The following is a 19597-nucleotide window of genomic DNA, read 5'->3' on the forward strand; positions in this document are numbered from 1 at the left end:
CCAAAGAAGGGGAAAATACAAGGGCCCAGCAAGCATCGTGGTCTCTGAGAAAAGCTCAGCAACTAGCCCGTAACATCCAGCCTCCCCCTGCAGAGGTTTGGGGCAGCATCCCAGAGATAAAGCCACTGAGAGACCACTGAGGTTGACACCCAGGTGGCCACAGCAGCTGATTTCGTTAAAGCCTGAGGCCCCTAGTTTGGGGTGAGGGCAAAGTCAGTAGATGCCCAGAGGGCACATCCTGTGGTACCGCCTTTCCATAAGGCCCAGGGTCCTTCACACAAAGCCCAGGAAAAACTAATGGATAAGATAATTGCCCCAAGCATGGGGAGCTCAGGTGCAATTAAATCCGTGTATTTAGGAGGGTAGGGCGGGGAGACTGGGCTGCCTGGGTGTAAATCCTGATTTTGCCACTGCTTCAGTTTGCATCCCCTCCAAAATTCAGATATCGCCAAGGTGACAGTTTAAGAAAGGTTGGATTTTCTCTAAACAGGCTCCCTCCTTCACGGACTTGTGATGAAGGGGGCCTAGGAGCACCTGAGAAAAGTCAGCACGAAATACCCCTCGAAGACGTCTGCTGAACTTAACAGGAACCACATTTGTTTCTGAAAAGGAGCAACTGGGGAGATGAACAAGGAGAATCAGAGATTAGCTGAAGAGTTCAAGAGAGAAAGGCCAGGAGGCAGTCCGAATTTCCAGACACCGCCTCTCAACACACCAGCTGACTTTCTTCTGTGAAAAAGAACTAGCAAAAGATCACACACTCTCCCTAGGAGCCACATGCCACACTAACACTAGCACAGGGACAAGGAAGATGCAGGAATTCAAGGTGGTAGCCACAAGCAGTGTTGGCAAAAATATGCCCTCTGAAATGGGGGGGTGGGGGGGTAGCTGGGGGGTAGCTCAGAGGTAGAGCAGTCGCCTAACAAGGACCACGCCCTGGGTTCCATCCCAAGCAGTAAAGGGAAAAGTTGTGGGAGGGAGAGACCACAGTCCATTTTTATATGGCACGATCCACTTCCAATTTCTGATCTAGGGAATAGTGACCTCATGCATACTATGGACCACTCCTGGGGTTGTTGTGAGGGCAGATGAGTTAACTTTTGTCAAAGACCAACAAAGGTCCAGGCTTGCTCTGAGCACCAGTTGCATGCCTTTCCAAAGGCCCACGTCCACAGCCAGTTACTATTACTGGCCTTATCCCTAATGCTTGGGGACATGTTTTGAAAACATTAAAATAGGTGAGAGCTATAGAGCTCAGTTCAGAGACTTGTGCGGTTTCTGTAGCTGTTGGAGACACAATTATGAAATGCCACGCTATCCCCATGCATGAAATTAAAACAGATTATTAATTTCTCAGCAATTGTCACACCACATTGCTGAAATAGTCACCTTGGCTGCAAGCCCCCCGAACCCAGAGGAGTCGGGAACAGGTAGCACTGAGATTTCTGCACAAAGGATGACTTCATTTAATATGCCAGACGCCACCACAAACAAGACTTTGATTTCCGCACAAACAGGGCAGTCCCACACGACGACCGCCTAGCCTGCTATTAACAATAAATAGGAACAAGAGGGGAGAGACTCGGCGCCCTGCCTCAGGAGGCCGAGCAGTACCTGTCTCCGTCTTGCTGGCGAAGCCTGCTGCCTGTTTGATCGCCGCCGCTGTGAGCGCCAATCCTCGGCTCCTCTTCAAGCCATGCTGCAGGACGGCTTCCAGCTGGGCGCAGAGGCAGGTAACCCTGCGGGAGAACCGGGCACTCAATCAGCCTTATGAAGGGAGCAGCCGGCAGGGGGCCCAGCCTCATGGGGAGTGAGCCCCAGGTGTGAACCTCCACGTGCAGGTAAACAGGAGACACCTGGAGGTAAGGCAGGGGGCCTGGTAAGCAACCCGGGCCACTCCGTGTGGGCACACACAGAACTCCAGGAAGTCCCTGACCCTCCTCACCTTCATCAGACTCTTGAATACATAGTAACTGCACACAGAAGGAGAAATCCGGCCCATTTAAAAACAAATCACATGGATGTGAAGGGGGTGGGGGGCCTTCATTGTATCCAACTGGCAAGTTCCAACTACAATTCCTATCACCCTGTGGTTGAAGGAACACAATTACATTTTCAGAGCCTGGATTCACCAGCCTACCAAATTGGAAACATTGTGTAATTTCATGGCCTGTTACTTAGAGAAGAGAAAAAAAAACATGAATTCTGATTCTTGTTCTTTATTTTTGTTATGAGATTACATTGGGAACTCAGATCCAGAGGTGGCAAGTTTTTCAATTAAGTTACAATTACTGCACATTTAATTGAATTTATTTCTCAGAAAACAGAAACGGGAAATCTGGGAACGTTGTCTACAGAGAAATAAGGTCAGAGCCACCACATTCAATTCTTAGCAACACTCAAAGGGCTCCTGGGCCACTACCCAATTGGGTCTTAGGCCTTCAAAACCCTTCCACTTGCTCATGCAAACAAGGGTAAGAAATCTTGAATATCTCCCATGTGCTAGGCTCTGTCTAGACTCAGAATACAAAGGTCTCACACCTTACTGCATCTACACATCTATGCCATGCTAGAAGAGGAGATGAACAAATAAGCTAACCAGTCCATTCAGTTAATGAGAACACAGAAGAAAATTAAACAGGATGACAAGGCAGGTGGGGATGGGGCAAGGTCACACAGATTCGGTGGTTTCTGAGTTACAACTTGGACGTGACTAGAGACAGCAGACTGGAGAGAGGGGCCCAGTGCAAAGGTCCTGAGGCCACTACCACCTGGCTCAACTCTGCCTAACCACAAGGATTTCCTGCTCCCAACCACACCTGAAGTAATAATGCTGCACTTGTTTCTCTCTGTGGGTGGCAAAACATTTTCATACCTATTATTTCACTAGTTCCTCCTATCCAAATTATGACACAGGTGAGGCAGGTATTATTATCTCCATTTTACACATGAAGAAATTGAGGCTTAAAGACACTTGTGTGACCTTCCAGAGACAATGCACAACAAGTGGCAAGATCTAAAAGACAGGCCACCTCACAAGCTGATCCACCACACCCCCACAGGACATTCTAACTCGGAACACATACTACCCCACATTGACACAACCCTCTGTGCTGGGAAAATGTCACTCAACATTAGATGTACTTTTGCTAGTCTCTCTACCTATATTTGAGGGCTTCCTAAAACCTAGGATACCCACCAAACTCCCTAAGTTCTACAGGAATAAAAAATGGGGCCAAAACATAAGCCCTATCTCAGGAAAAACAAGCAACCAACCTTGGACTGTGTTTAGGCTCCTCTGTAACTAATAAAAGTCTCTACCTTTAAACAAACCTCTCCAAATACAATAATCCATTTAACAACCCCTGGCAATTCTCTTGGCTCCAAAGCACAGGTCAGTGACTGCCCTGCAGCTCTAGATAAAACCTGGCACTCATGGGGAGTGAAATGCAGGCCAGCAGCTGAAGAGCACAAACAGTCCCTGAGGACTGGGGTCCACATCAGTACTGCCTCCCCGATGCACCCCACTCACAACCAAGCTAGCACGACAGAAAACCCAGGTGGACACAGGAGCACATCATGATGCCAGCCTTGCAGGAGCCATTCCTTCCAACACCCTCCCAGCCCCCTGTGTTCCCCCCCATTTTACCTGAGCTTGGTGCCTACTGGTCATTCCATACTTCTCAAGTGTCCCTTTCCTGAGTGCTTCCTCATTCTTGTATGTCAGCTCTTGCAACTCTCTGTGTCAATGATCTGACTTCTAAGGCATCTATTCTCTGCTGCACTATGGAGAATGTGACCAAATGGCCCCTCCCCTCAGGGGCCTCCCATCATGGAGAATGTGACCAAATGGCCCCTCCCCTCAGGGGCCTCCCATCATGGACACACATTATGGACTTGATGTACATTTTGGTAAGACGTGCATCTCAGAAGATGTCATGTAATTTTTAAACCAGATCCAGGAGGACACATTTGCCCAAGCCTATAGATCTTCCCTTAGCTTGTAGCAGGCATATTAAGGAGGCACTGATCTATAACCATGTCTGTCACCCAAGGTTTTCCATGGCTCCCTGTCTTTGCTCAGTTAGTTGACAATCCCTGCAAAAGCAAAGGAGCATCTGTTTTCATATGTCTCTTCATCTGCTCTGTCCAGTCCCTACTATTTCCCAGAATACTCTCTGCCAAATGCTTCTAATTTCACTGTGGCAGGCTGGCTGCCTCTATGGTATTTTATATCAACCTCCATTTCAAGGTAATGAATTGAAATGTTTTTAACTAAGCAGGGCACTTAGTTACAGTGAATATTCTAATGTTTAAAAAGCACCTGTCAGAAGTTGGGGCTGTGGATCAGTGGTAGAGTGCTTGCCTAGCATGTGTGAGGCCCTGGGTTCAATCCTCAGCACCACATAAAAATAAATAAATAAATAAATAAATAAATAGAGATATTATGTCCAGCTACAACTAAAACAATTATCAGCACCACATATAAATAAATGAACACATTAAAGCTCCATCAACACCTAAAAAAAATTTTAAAAGCACCTGTTAACAAAATCACTCCATGTTTTTATGCATACAGTTATTTACCAGATGAATAAATAAATAAAATGCAGCCTATCCATGCAATGGAATACTATTTGAGAACAAAAAGGAATAAAGTACTGATACATGCAATTACATGCATGAACCTTGAAAATGTGATGCTAAAGAAAACAGACCCCAAAAAAACATTCACTGTATGACCCCATGAAATGTCCTGAAAAGGTAAACATACAGGAAAAAAGCAATTTGTAGTTGTCTAGGGCTGGGACTGGGATCAGGGATCGGTGTAAACTGACACAAGGGAATTTAAGAGGATGCTACAAATGTGGGGATGTTGCACAACTCTATAAATTTACTAAAAAATAAATTTATTGAATTTTTATTGAATTGTATACTACAAGGGGTAAATTTTTGTGGTATATAAATTAGAACTCAATACAGTCGTTTAAAATGAAAAGCTTTCCTGAAAGTGCTCAGGAAAAATCTGATGAGGAAGTAAAGGAATTAATGAATGGAAAATAAATAACTTCCTCCTGCTGAATTTAAAACTGTCCACCAACACCAGCATCACAGGACACTGCTGGAACTCAACTAGTTTACTGCTAAGATTCTGCGAGCATTTGTTTTCATGATCAATGTCTTGTATTTTCAAGACTGTTCAACCGGCGACCTTAATTTATTTATAAGATTCCTAAGAACAAGATACAGTGGCATATGCCTGTAATCGAGGGGTTGTGGCTGAAGGATTGCAAGTTTGAGGCCAGCCTCAGCAAGTTCAAGGCCAGCCTGGGCAACTTAGCAAGGCCCTGACTCAAAATAAAGTTTAAAAAAGGGCTGGAAATGTAGGTCAGTGGTGGAACACTCACCTAACATGCTCGAGGCCCTAAGTTCAATCCCCAGCACCAGGAAAAAAAAAAAAATCCTCAGAATCCTGTAGTTTATATAGTAAATATTAGAACAGCAGGCAGGATCAGCAATTTTTTTTAAGTTGTTGATAGACCTTTATTTATTTTTATTTATTTATTTATTTATTTATATGCGGTGCTGAGAATCGAGCCCAATTCCTCACACATGTGAGGCAAGTGCTCTACCACTGAGCCACAGCCTCAGCCCTAAATGCTGCATTTTTATAAACTGTCTCTAGTGATGGAAGAGCATATTTCAAATTGATTCTTTCACTACGTTACAGCTTTAGTGGGACCTTTATGAGAAAACGAAGAACAATCATGAAAATGAATAAAATGATCTTCCCAAACCTCTATTGTTACCTAGAATGGAATCTGTAGTACCCATAAAACTCATCCAATTAACAGCATTAGCCACATCTCAGATTTAAGATGGTATAATAATCAATTAGCCTTGCTAAATGACAATCATGTGAAATGGGTCATGATTGTCATGGCCTACATGTATATTTTAAAAATTAAGTTTGCAAAAATGTTCACACACTTTGCCCATGAACTTCACTGACAGAAATCAATCCTAGACTATAATCTATAAGTCAGGTAGATAAAAAGATAAAGATAATACAAATATTTTTTTAATATTATTTACACTAGTGGAAAGTTAGAAACCAGCTAAATATTTAATAATTGTGGAACTGGTTAGATAAATGTTAGCACATCTTATAATCAAATGCCATTTAGCCCTTAAACACATTTACCAAGAGCTTTATACGATATGCAACATTTATAATATAATGTAAAACAAAAAATGAGCAGGATATAAAGTTGTATATTAAGACTGTTCTCAACTGTGCTAAACACATACACAGTTCAGAAGGGAATTATGTTAAAACATGAAGAGCCACTGGTCAAAGAAGATAGGTCAGGTTTTTCTTGCCTTCACACTTTCTTGAACTTTCTAAAACAAGCATTTAAAAAAGTATTCATGCCACAAGAACCAGAAATACTGCTACCCGGAGGTATAAAGAATGAACAAATATGGATTAAAGGTTGTACTGAGTAAAAAATCATGCACCTATTTAAAATGCATGCAGAAATGGAAAATAACATTATAAAAGCTTGAGCTACAATGTTAAGTGAAAAAAAGCAGACCTACAAACAGGTATAAAAAGTGTTTCTAACCCACAAATTTTAAAATACTGCAATAAAAGGTTGACATCCAAGTTGATTTTTTTAATGTACAACTATAATGCACCAATAAAAATATGTAGGGAAAAAAAGGTAATTGTTTTAGGTAGACAAAATGAGGGAGAGGAGTTTTACTAGTAATAGTGACAAAGGCAAAATAAATCATTTTTAAGAAGAAAAATACAAGCCCTAAATGAAGAAGGGCATAAAATTTTATTAAAGGATATAAAGATCAAAAATAAATAGAAACTACCAGATGTGGTGGCACAACCTGTCATCCCAGTAACTCAGGAGGCTGAGGCAGAAGGATAGCAAGCTTGAGCCCAGCCTCAGAAACTTTGGGAGACCCTGTCTCAAAACTAAAAAGGGCTAGGGATGTAGCTCAATGATAAAGCACCCCTGGGTTCAATCCCAGTACTGGAGGGAAAAATAAAAAATAGAAACATCATTTTCCTGAAGAAAAAAAAAAACTTATTTTAAGAAATGTCAATTCTTCTCAAATTAATGTATAAATTTAATACAATCCCAATCAATTGCAAGAAGGAATTGGCACAGAGTCTTTTGGGGGACAGAGATAAAACAAAGTGATGGGACAGCACTGAGAGCCACCCCCAGTAACAAGAAAAAGTGGAAACATTAAAATAACAGGAGCACTTCCATTCAGATGGCAAGAATGGGCTATTCAACCAGTGCTGATGCCAGGGGCTGAAAGAAAATAAGGATGAACCTCTATCTCAAAGCACAGATGGAACTCAGTTCCACAGGGATCAAGATCAAACAAAAATGTTAAGTGTATAAAAAGTAAATGTGTAACAATAAGAGAGAAAATTATTCTTCCTGCCCTGAGGAACTTGAGGACAGGATATTCTGGAACCCAAAACACTAACCAGTTCATAGAATTCATCACATAAAATTTTAAAACACAATGAAAGATATTGTAAAAACAATGAAACAATAAACAACACACGAGAGAAAACATTCACAGCACACACAACTGTAAAGGGTTAACAGTCACACCCCCATCGAGAGGGTCTACAAATGGGTTTTTAAAAGATAAGCAACTCAAAACTAAAATACTAGGAAGGTGAACAACGTAACAGGAGGAAAAGCATTGACCAATAAACCTAAGAAGATACCAACCTCCTGGTAGCCAAGAAAGCAGAGCAACACTGAAACACCATCAATCGTGGTACACGCAAGTATGGGGAAATTCGAATTGTTGATAAAAATAGCAGTTGCTACATTTTTCTGCAAAGAAATCTGGCAATACAATTTTTGAAATGCCCATACCCTTCGACCTAGCAATCCCACTTTAGGAATCTACCCTATAAAAATAAAAGCACTACCAATTAGAAAATGAGCAAGACATGAACAGACGGTTCACCAAAGAGGATATACAGATGGCCAATAAGCACAAGAAAAGATATTCAGCATCACTAGCGAAATGCAGGTTACAACCGCAGTGAGCTATGCCAATTTCAACCCTGGCAAGGATGTGGAGGAACCAGATCACCCACAGCATGCACTGCTGGTGGGAACTAACTAGGCAAATAGCATATAGCCAGGCAGAGGTACTCTTGGGTACTTACTCCAAAGAAATTAAGACGTATATTCTGCAAACATATGCACACATACCTGCACAATCCTAGCCGCATTATTTGTAATAGCCAAACTTCAAAAACAACCCACATGTCCTTCAAGGGACTAATGATTAATCAAACTATGGTGCAGCCACACTTTCGCACACTACGATTGGTTTTACATCCTTAGTCCTAAGTTGTGTTTTAGTGTTGCTCTGCTTTCTTGGCTAATAGGAAGTTGAATATCTTTTTATGAAATAGCCATGGAATCGTCTTCAGCAATAGAAAGGAGCACACTATTGATAAATGCAACAACCTAGATGAATCCCAAGGGAACTATGCAGAGTCGGGTGGGGGCCAATCCAAGAAAACTGCATACTGTTGGACTCCATTTATATACTATTCTTGAAATCACATAGAAATGGAGAACAGGTGTGTGATTGCCAGGAATTGAGAACAGAGATGGAAAAAGGAAGGATGCAGGTGTGTTATAAAAGAACAACAGGAGGCTCCTGCGGTGAGGAAATCATGCTGTGTCCCCACTGGTGGGAGAAACCAGAACTACAAGATGAAATTGCACAGGACTACACACACACACACTCTCTCTCTCTCTCTCTCTCTCTCTCTCTCTCTCTCTCTCTCTCTCTCACACACACACACACGTGTTTCTGTTTTTTTTTTTGTGGCTCTGGGGATTGAACTGTGTAGCTGGGATTATCACTGCACCCAACAAAACCATGGAAATGTGAGAAACTGTCCTTGGATTTTTGCAAGATGTTACCTTCGGAAGAAACTGGCTAAAGGGCAAACAGAGTCACTCTTTCATTATTTCCTAAAACTGTATGTGGATCTACCATAAGCTCCAAGTTAAAAGTTGAACTAAATAAACCTCATACAAAAGCACTATAGTAGGCTGACACATATGTATTCACAAACAGGTTTGTTGCAGCACTGTTTACAATGGCAAGAACAAAAACAAAAGGAGACATAACCCAAACATCCATTAACAAGGAAATAGTTAAAAAAAAAAAAAAGTATGGCATTCCCAATATTCAAAATGTTATGCAGGCATTTAAAAAAATTAGACAGGGCTGGGTTGAAGCTCAGTAGCAGAGCACTTGCCCAGTATTCACAGGCCCTGGGTACAATCCCCAGCACCACAAAAAAAAAAAAAAAAAAAAAAAAAAAAATTAAGAAATAAAATAAAAACAATGAGATTCCACATTTCATTGACCCTAAGAAGCCTTTCCAGCCCACACGCATTTTAATGTCTCTGAAATCAGGTGTGCCTCATTATTGATTAAATTATACAATTAAAATCAGCATTGATTTTTCTTTCTTAGCTACACATAAAGATGCCACAATGGTTAAGTTGCTCTATTATGTTATCTACTGATCTAGAACAATGCCTGTAATATATAGCCAAGTTAATTAAAAATGAAGAAGCAGGTTACAAAAAAGCAAGTCGTATAAATGGTGTGATTCTCATTTGAAGGAGGAGGAGAAGCCGGCTTGGGTGAGAAATTCCTCTCTGTTTATGCACCATTTGCCATAATTTGGGTGCAATGGCACACAGAGCAAGGGTGCTGTGGGCTACAGGCCAGGCACCACACCCCCTCTGCCTGATAGCCCTGGCGCACAGTGGCCTCCCACACCCTTGCTGGGCCAGGGCCACCAGGACCAGACAAGCCCCTGGGCTCTCAATCAGGCTTCCATGCTTTGATCCAGGGTATCCCACCTCTGCACTAAGAAAATCATAGCTCAGAGATAAAGAGCCAAAGGAACTGTGAGAAAATTGCATCCACCTAGGAGAAAGTCAAACTGGACTTGTGCCTTATTCCATGGGTCTTAAGAACATAAACTCCAGATGGATTAAAAGTTTAACTGTAAATAATAGAAATCTTACCAAGAAAAATAAAACAAAAAAAAGGCCACATGCACAAACTCACACTGGAGAGGATCTTAACAATACTGACAACTCAGAAGCCAGGAGGCAGGCAGGTAAGTGTACGGTGAGTAAAGAAACAACCTGTTCACATGACGTACAACCAAAAGATGGGACCCTCGTTAGAATACGTTGTACTCCATGTATGTGCAACATGTCAAGTTACACTCTACTGTCACGTATGTCTAAAAAGAAGAAAAATTTTAAAAAATGGGAAATTTAAAAGTCTACCACATGAAGATTTCCCAGTTGGGAATACAATGGATCCCTGACCTATGTTTACTAAGACAGATGCTTGGAAAACAATGTCTGCCATGCAAAGAACAGATTGCCATAATACACAGAAGACAAAGGATGAATAATAAGAAAATGAGTAAATAACATGAAGTTTTGCACAAAAGAACAAATCCAGGCAACAAACACGTATTTTAGAAAGATACTGATATTTATTAGCAATCGAGGGAATACAAATTGAAGTGGCAGTGAGCCACCACTTTTCACCTTCCAGGCTGACAAAATATCAGAACGCTGAAGAGTATCACAGAAAGAAAGAACCAGGAGTCTCAAGCACTGCTGCCAGAACACTTAGAAAGCTAGAAGCCCTTCCCCCCGGACCCAGCGACCCAGCTCCGGGCATCTACACAGAAGAAATCAAGTCCTCCGTGCACAAGGCAAGGTGCTAGGGTGGCTACTGCTTCATTGTCCAGAGTAGTGACAACTGAGACAGGTCAATGTTCTTTCGCAGGCAGCACTCCTCCTGGGACATCTTTATTCTGCAATAGACTGCAGCCTTTAAAACAGGATTGTTAGAACTATTACTTGGAAGTGTTTCAGCAGGAGAAGGCTAGGAAAAAAAAATAAAGGTACAGAATATTACACGTGATCCCATTTCTGCTCTTCGTGTGTGTGTGTGTGTGTGTGTGTGTGTGTGTGTGTGTGTGTTTATTTGTAAATGATTATATGAGAATGAAAAAGAAGGAAGGAAGGAAGGAAGGAAGGAAGGAAGGAAGGAAGGAAGGAAGGAAGGAAGGAAGGAAGGAAGGAAGGAAGGAAGGAAGGAAATAGGGCTGGAGTGTAGCTCATAGCAGAGTATTTACCTAGCATGTGCAAGGCCCTAGATTTGATCCCCAGGACCACACACACACACACACACACACACACACACACACAAAGTAGATAATTCCTGGGTCATTAACTTAAATTACCCAAAGGATAAAAAACATGTAGAAGAGATAAAATCAGGGCCCTTCCCCTCATAAAACAGTTGACAACACAGCAGCAGTGCAGACTCATAAGGAGCCATTTTCAAGTCACCACAGATGCAAAGGTTGAGCAGAGCCGAAAGGCCATCCTCACTGTCCACTCAGACCCCAGACCCCACAGCCTGACTGCCCACCCGGCATCCTGAGCAGAAGCTGTGCTTCTGAAACACAGAAAGGACTGCCAGGATCTTTACTTCTTTCCTTTCTGCCCCACACCATAGGTACACAGGGAACACAGAGGAACCTGTTTGTGTTCATCATCTTAATGTGTCAGAAAGAAACTGAACCAGCTCACCAATCTTTGATGATGGCATTATTTTGACAAGAACACAGTAGACAGTGCCTTGAAATTCTACCTTAAGCCAACCTCTGGCTCAGGGTGGCACATAGAAAGGACATGTATTGTGAAAATGGTACAGAAATAGCCAAAGTTAAAAAAAAAAAAAAAAAAAAAAAACCTTAGCAGGTCAAGATATAGGGGAAATACACACTACACACCCAACAATGCTTTCACCACTTCTCTACCCAGGAAGAGCCCAGAATCCCCACCCTGCCCATTTAACCACTAACCAGCCCACAGTCAGCTCAATACTATCTAATTATCATCACAGGCCACATGATTGTCACCACAGTTTCCATGTCCATCTCCTGGACTCCACTTGGAGTTCCTTGACAACAGCAACCACCTCATCCAGTTCGTCTCCCAAATGCAACAGAGCACCTTCAACATAAGTATCTGTTGAATGGAGGAATTCATGACCAATCATTCTGGCCCTTAATTTCAGTAAATACTCAAAAACACAGGTATGGGCTGGGGGTGCAGCTCAGGGTAGAGTGTTGGCCTAGTGTGCACAAGGCCCTATTCAATCCCCAGCACCACACACACACACACACACACACACACACACACACACACACACACGCATGTATGTATGCTTAGTCATATTTTTAAAAATCATATTAAGTTTGTCAAGTTCTTGCTGGGTGTGCAAGTTTGCAGCTAATCCTCACCATAACCCTCGGAAGTGCATACCATAACTCATCCTTTGATTTTCTGTGGTGCAACCAAGGCATAGAGGAGATAAAGCAGCCCAGATCCCCACATCTGGTCATCAGTGGCTTGGGACCACAATGGGCAGGGTATGTCTGACACCAAAGCACACAATGATGCAATGGCGACGACAGCGGTGCTTACGTGCTGTTTACTGGGGCGTGCGCTGCTCTTTCTTAGCAACCAGCAATACATACAAGATAAATCTTGATTTAAAATTGATATGGAGATGCTCAGATTTGCTAAAAACCCTAGAGTCCCACATTTGCTCAAAAAAAATAATCCAAAAAGTAATCAATTCATTTGATCAATACAGTAAAATAAAAAAAAATTATAGGGCTGGGAATGTAGCTCCAGGGTAGAGCACTTGCCTAACAAGTGTGAATATCTACTAGGGAGTCTCTAAGTGGAAATAAAGGACTCCGGTAGATGTTAAATCCAATTAAACCCAGGAGTTTTGCCAGGATAACACCCAGTCAAAACCTCAAACTAAAAAGAGGCTAGCAAGAAACACATGATACAATGAAGACCAAAGTCATCTGATGAACCCACAGAGACACTGAAAAGAGGAAAAATGCCCCTGAAAAGGCTGTTTGGTTTCATAAGTGTCCAGAGGAACACATGTGACAATTTTCAAATGTGTTAAGAATAACATTAGAGAATAGCAAAGGGCAGCTGCTTTTGTTTTTTAGCTTACTGAAATGCCCAAAACTGTTTCTAATTCCCTAATAGATAAAAATCAAACACACACCACACACACACACACTCACACACACACACACACACACACACACACACACACACTCACACACCCTCTCCCTGGCATGCTCTCAAAGAAGAAATTGTCCTCTGGTTTCTCCTGCCCTCCTCACCTGAAGACGGACAAATATTTACAATTTTCAAACATTCTGAGATAAATACCTAAAGTCAACTCAGCAGCACTCATAATGGCAGAGACTCAGCGTATAGGAAATATCTACAGAGTCTGAAGATTCTTCACATGTCATCAAAATGACAATCAATTTTTTAGCCAACAATTGCTAAAAACTTACTGGCTGGCAGGCATCATTCTGGGGCCTGCACATAAGCTAACTCTCAATTCCATGATACGAAAATTAATGGCACTATCCCCGTTTTATAGATAAGGAAACCGGAACTCAAGAAAGTCAGAAACCTGCCCAAAAGCACACCATGACTGGGAACTAGCAACACCCAGATTCAAAATCTGAGGCTTGAACCCCACACCCGTTTTACTACCCCTCTGTTTCATCACTATGTATAATTCTGCAGGGAAATGTCAAGATTATGTTCTGTAAATCCACATGGAAGAAGATGCCTCTGTGGAAGAGTCACATATCTAGCCTTTGAGGTAACTTCCAGGACCTGCTGAGTTCTTGGGCCATTATTTCTACAGGGCAAACTAATCAAAAGCTATTTTAAATCCTCACCACAGGCCAGTCTGGCAGAAAATGGGATAATTTTAATGAGCCATGAGAATGAGCCTTTGTTCTCAGGGGAAAACAGAGCTAAAAAGCAACACCAACAGAAAGTGACGACAAGCACTCATGACAGAGCCCAGAGACAGCCACCGCTTCCTCCTGGGGAGGTTTCTGGGGACATAATCTGAAAGGAAAACAACTCCTGGCTGTCATTTCCCCTAAATGTTATTTTAGGCTTTAGTGTGAGGATGGCTGCATCTTGCTGTATCAATCTCACAAGATCCAACAAACCTCTCCTCCCCCTCCCCCCAACACACACTTTGGATTTCTGGCATTAGCAGCCTCAAAACTCCAACAAGCACCCTGGCCCTGCTGACATGTTCTTCCCTACCACGTCTTCACCAACACCTGGGCCACTCTGTCACACTGGAAAATGTGCACTTTTTTTTTTTTTTTTTTTTTTAGTACTAGGAATTGAATCCAGAGGCACTTAACCACTGAGCCACATCTCCAGCCATATATGTATTAGAAACAAAGTCTCACTGAGTTGCTTAGGGCCTTGCTAAGTTCCTGAGGGTGGCTTTGAACTCAAGATCCTCCTGCCTCAGCCTCCCAAGCCACTGGGATTACAGGCGTGTACCACTTTGCCCAGCTGCACTATAATTTAATTATTTGTCTTAAACTTGACTCCTTTTTTACTTAAATATATCCGTTTTAAAAAAGAAAAAACTATATTGCTAAAAAATATTTCTAAAAAACTAACTGCTATATAAAATATATATATGTGCACTATGTAAAAACTATATGCTACTATAACCAGTATCACATGACATAAACAGAATAGGCCTTAAAGTCAAGGAAATTGAAGTATTAAATTCTGACTCTCTGCATAGACAGAAAAAAAGCTGAGACTAAAATCTGCACATGCTGTTTAAAAGCGGGGGAGAGAGGTGTAAGAGACATGTATTTTAAACTATTTTGAACAAACTGACATTTTTGTAGGTCAAAAATGATCAAATATTTGCAATTTCATTTAGTTCAACATAATATCAAACCGAGTCTTTCCCCTTGATATCATTGAGCCTGAAAAAGAATTGAAAGAAATACCATGACATTTAACATCTAAAATGATGTCAAATACTTGCAGTGACACAAATCTCTCACTTTGGGAAAGTGTGTGCCATAAAACAACAGGGGACCTGGCTTTAAAGAATGAGGGCCACACTGGGAACCAGAAGTCTGGGCTCCAATCTTCATTCCACTCCCGACAAGCCCCACGTCAACACTGGGAGACATGATAAATAAGACTGCATGAGTGACCAGTCCCCTAGCTTCTATGCCTGTAAGTAGGAAGTCTGTCCCCCTCCTGCCCACCTACTCCCCAGAGTGGCTGCAAGGATAAAGTGAGACAGGTGACCTGATGAGACATTGTTCACACCACATAGCACTACAAAGTCACCACCACAACAGCTGGCCAAGTGAACAGCTGCTGGGCTTTGGTCACCTTGTATTCATTCTACCTTTACAAAAGCACCTATATTTTATTTTTGTTTTGTTTTGTTTTTTTTTTCAGTACTAGAAAATGAACACAGGCTGCTTTATCACTGAGTAATGCCCTTTTTTCCACTTGAAGACAGGTCTAAGTTGCTGAGGCCAGCCTTGAACTTTCGATCCTCCTGCTTCAGCTTCCTGAGTAGCTGTGATCTAGGTATGCACCACTGAGCCCAGCCCATATTTGGTTCTGAAGATTCACTTTTTCCTCCCTGGCTACAGACTTGGTGGGATAGTGAACCTAAGTAGACATCTTTTCACTAAGAGAAGCCAACAGGGTCCCAGAAAGCTCCTTCAGCCAAATCCTCCTGCTGCTGCTGCTGCTGCTGCTGCTGCTGCTGCTGCTGCTGCTGCTGCTGCCAGCCCAGGAGAAGCCAAGTGACCTGAGACTGGCCAGTCAGATACTTCCTCCCTGGAATGTCAATTAAGCAGAATAGAGAGTAAGAGAAGAGCTAGTGCTTCCTCCAGCAACAGGGCCACTCGTGCAAGGAAACAATTTCTGAAGCTCTTACTTCTGACTTAGGAGCCTTTCAAAGCAGCTTGACTCCTTCCTATTCCCAAACCTTGCCAGCCATGGATTTTCCAATATTCTGTTACTTGTACCATTGTCTTAGTTCATTTTCTGTTGCTATAACAAAATATCTGAGACAGGATAATTTATAAAGGAAAGGGGTTTATTCTGGCCCATGGTTCTGGAGGGTGGGAAGTTCAAAAGCACAGTGCTGGCAAGGGCCTCATTTTTCTCAACTAAAGGAAGAGCAATCAGGCACATACAAGAGAGAAAGGCAGACTGAACTCCCTTCCTAGCTAACTCATTCCCAAGAGAAAGGCATTAATCATTCAAGAGGGGCTCTGTCCCCATCACCCAGACACCTCCCACTGGGCCCCACCCTGCTTACATTGAAGAATTAAGCTTCCAACACATAAATTCAAACCATAGCAACTATCCTTTCAAAGATTCCTACTGATGGTCATCCCAACCGGCTAACTCTAGCTGCATTCAAAGCAAACATTTCCAAAACCTGTCTAGAATTCTTCTATAAATTTTTTTTTTTTAGTTGTAGTTGGACACAGTACCCTTATGTTATTTATTTATTTATTTATTTTTATGTGGTGCTGAGGATCGAACCCAGGGCCTTGCATGTGTGAGGCGAGGGTTCTACCGCTCAGCCACAATCCCAGCCCCCAGAATGACAGTCAATTTCAAATGGTATTCAAAGATAGCACTTGGCCTATTAAGACAAATCTCTCACAAAATCTCTCTATTGTTTCCAAGAAGATGCTGATTTTTAGATTCCTGGAGAAGGCTGATACGAAAGAGATGCCCCATTTTCCAAATGGGACCAAGAAAAGGGCCCCAAGTTACATAGAAAGAAATCTTCCAACTTCAGTTGCTCCTCTGAGAGCAGATGCAAACTTCTACAAAGCTCACAAATTTACAACTGCCCCTCCATTCTATCTGCAGTCTACCTCTCCGTCGACAGGCAGTGAATGATGGGCAAGTATCGTAAGCTGGGTGACAGGTGGGCCCAAGCAGACTGCACTCCCACAGCATCCTGATTCGGGAAGAAACCAACATCCCCCCATATCTAGCCCAGTTGCCCAATCTCTCCATTGTCACAATTAGCAAGGCGTACCTCGTCTTCAGGCCAGGAGGGTGTGCAGTCTAACCACAGGGAGAAGGGACATGATTCCCAACCAGGGCGTGTGCACCCACATACCCTCAAGGCAGCCTGCGGAGCATCAACAGCCCACTGGACATGGCCCTTAGCGTACCATCTGTAGTCACTGCCTTATTAGACTGTCTTCCCAGTGATTGGAAAGCCACCAGAGGGGGAGAGATGAGTCTGATATGTCTGGGAAGCCCCACTGTCCAGCACAGAGCCTGACACCAAACAAATATCCAGAAACTAACTATTGAACAAATGACGATCCAATAAATATTTACTGAGCACTGACTATGAACAGATGCTGTGGACTAAGAGTGGGCAAAACAGACTTAATTCCGGCTTGTCATCCAGTTGGGCACACAGGGGCCATCAGTTCATCATCTGAATGTATGATCTGAAACAGTCTTATTTAAGATGACAGACAGCACAGAGCACGGGCCAGCGCAAAGCATGGCGCAACAGCCAATCCAGTTCTTCACCGGGAACGTCTGCCAATCCATGGCACAGAACAGGGAAATAGGTGCAGAGGTGAAGTACTAGGTAGGAGTGGAGTGGAGGAGAGGTCCCTGACAGAACAATAAGAAGCTTTAACAGTGGCTAGAACAGACAGCAGGGAAAGCACATGAGATTTCAAGGCCACCTTAAAGGTGTGGAGGGGTCTTTCTAAGAGAAAAGAGAGGAGTGTGTGAATGAGGGTGAGGAGGTGAGGATGCATCAGGAAGTGAGATGAGAGAATATGTGCTCTCCCTCTCCAGAATGCTCCCAGTGCAGGGGAGGCAGGACAAGAACAAGAACACATGGGGAGCCAGTTGGAAAGCCAGAGCCATCCTGTGACAGATGCTGGTGACTGGGTCAGGGGGGCAGCAGAGGGCCACAGAGAATCACCCCAGATTGGAGCTGCATTCTGGAGCTGCACTTGTGTGGGGTGGACATGTCCACCTTTTCACCCCACAGCCCAGCTACTTCAAAATGGCCACTTTCTCTCTGGAGGTGAAATTGCCTTTCAGACTGGGACAGTGACGCAGCCTCTCCCGTGATGTCAGTGCCGCCCTTTGGCCAGACACACTTCAGAGATAAGACCAGGACTTAACAATTGGGAAGAAACTCTGCAAGGGGGGAAATCTATTTTGGAAACCCAGCCTCAGAACCAACAGAATCACTAAATGTGAAAGAACAGAAAGAACAGTACAGTGGTCCCTCAGTGACCAGAGGAGACTGAGTCTAGAACCCCCGGAGCTACCAAAACCCAAGGATGTTCAAGTCCCCCCCAGCATAGGATTTTCACAGAACCTATGTACATCCTCTATGTACATTTTCACAAAACCTATGTACTTTAAATTATCTCTAGATTAACTTATACTACCTAATACAAGGGAAATGCTAGGAAAACAGTGGTAATACTATATTGCCAAATAAATGTCTGTGTTCAGTACAGATACGATTTCTCCTTCCTTCCTCCCTTCTCTCCTTCATTTCTTCCTTCCTTCATTTCTTCCTTCCTCCCCCCCCCTTCTTTCCTTCCTTCTTATCTCTTTATTTCCCTAGTGCTAGGAATAGGAGCCAAAGCCTTGCACATGCTAAGCAAGCACTTTGCCACTAAGGTATACTACTGGCACTTTTAAAATACTTTTAATGCGCAGTTAGTTGAAATCACAGCAGTGAAACCCACAGATACAGAGGGCCAACTGTATACTACAGATTCCAAGAGACAAGGGTCCAACTCCTAACTCTAACACCTCCAAGATGTCTAACCTAGGTGCTCCCATTTTGCCAAAGTCTGTTTTCTCATCAGTTAATAAAGTATAACACCACTGTTCCTCCTGAGGTTGTCCTAAAGACTACGCATCAAAATTAAAGAAGGAAAAGCAATAAAAAACAATAAGTTATTAATATTAAGCAGTGTGCTACTTTTAGAGATAAACAAGAGTAACAGTGAAAGTAATTAACTTTTTAAATTCTAAAAAAATAAAAATCTATAAAAAATAACATTTTACATAATAGAAGTTATAGTATTCTATTATTATTATATAGGAACACATTAATCTAACATTCAGAGCATGATTGCTTCTCTCATGATGTGGATGACACAATTATGAAGAAAAATGATGAAGAAGTCATGGATACATCCACACTCACACCAAGCACATCCACACATATGCTCACACACACAGACCAACATGGCCCGGGAATTGTGAGCCCTGAATAACCTCTGTATTCCAAGGCCTGGAACAATGACTGGACTGAAAGCTTTGGTGTCCACTAGGATCACCTGGGGAGCTCACTGAAAATGCAAATTCCCAAGCTACTATAAAAAATAACATTTTACATAATAGAAGTTAAAGTAGTCCTCCCCAAACACACACACACACACACACACACAAACACACAAACACACACACACACACACACACACACCCTAATTCAGGGGATCTAGAGTGGGATGTGAAATCTGCCTCCTAGGTAA

General features: G+C 42.6%; 1 protein-coding gene across 4 annotated transcripts in view; it reads right to left on the minus strand.

The window, feature by feature from the left end:
- Snx29 (sorting nexin 29) overlaps positions 1–19597 on the minus strand; it is a 375232-nt gene that overhangs the window by 335398 nt on the left and 20237 nt on the right. For 3 of the 4 annotated variants that reach the window (XM_078024349.1, XM_078024350.1, XM_078024352.1), the window contains exon 4: positions 1615–1739. The exons of the other annotated variant lie outside the window; for it this stretch is intronic. In XM_078024349.1, the coding sequence (XP_077880475.1) occupies positions 1615–1739 (125 nt within the window). The remainder of the gene's footprint in view (positions 1–1614; positions 1740–19597) is intronic. 4 annotated transcript variants of the gene reach the window in all.

The sequence above is a fragment of the Ictidomys tridecemlineatus genome, chromosome 10 (assembly GCF_052094955.1).
Source record: "Ictidomys tridecemlineatus isolate mIctTri1 chromosome 10, mIctTri1.hap1, whole genome shotgun sequence".
Classification (NCBI taxonomy): Eukaryota; Metazoa; Chordata; class Mammalia; order Rodentia; family Sciuridae; genus Ictidomys; species Ictidomys tridecemlineatus.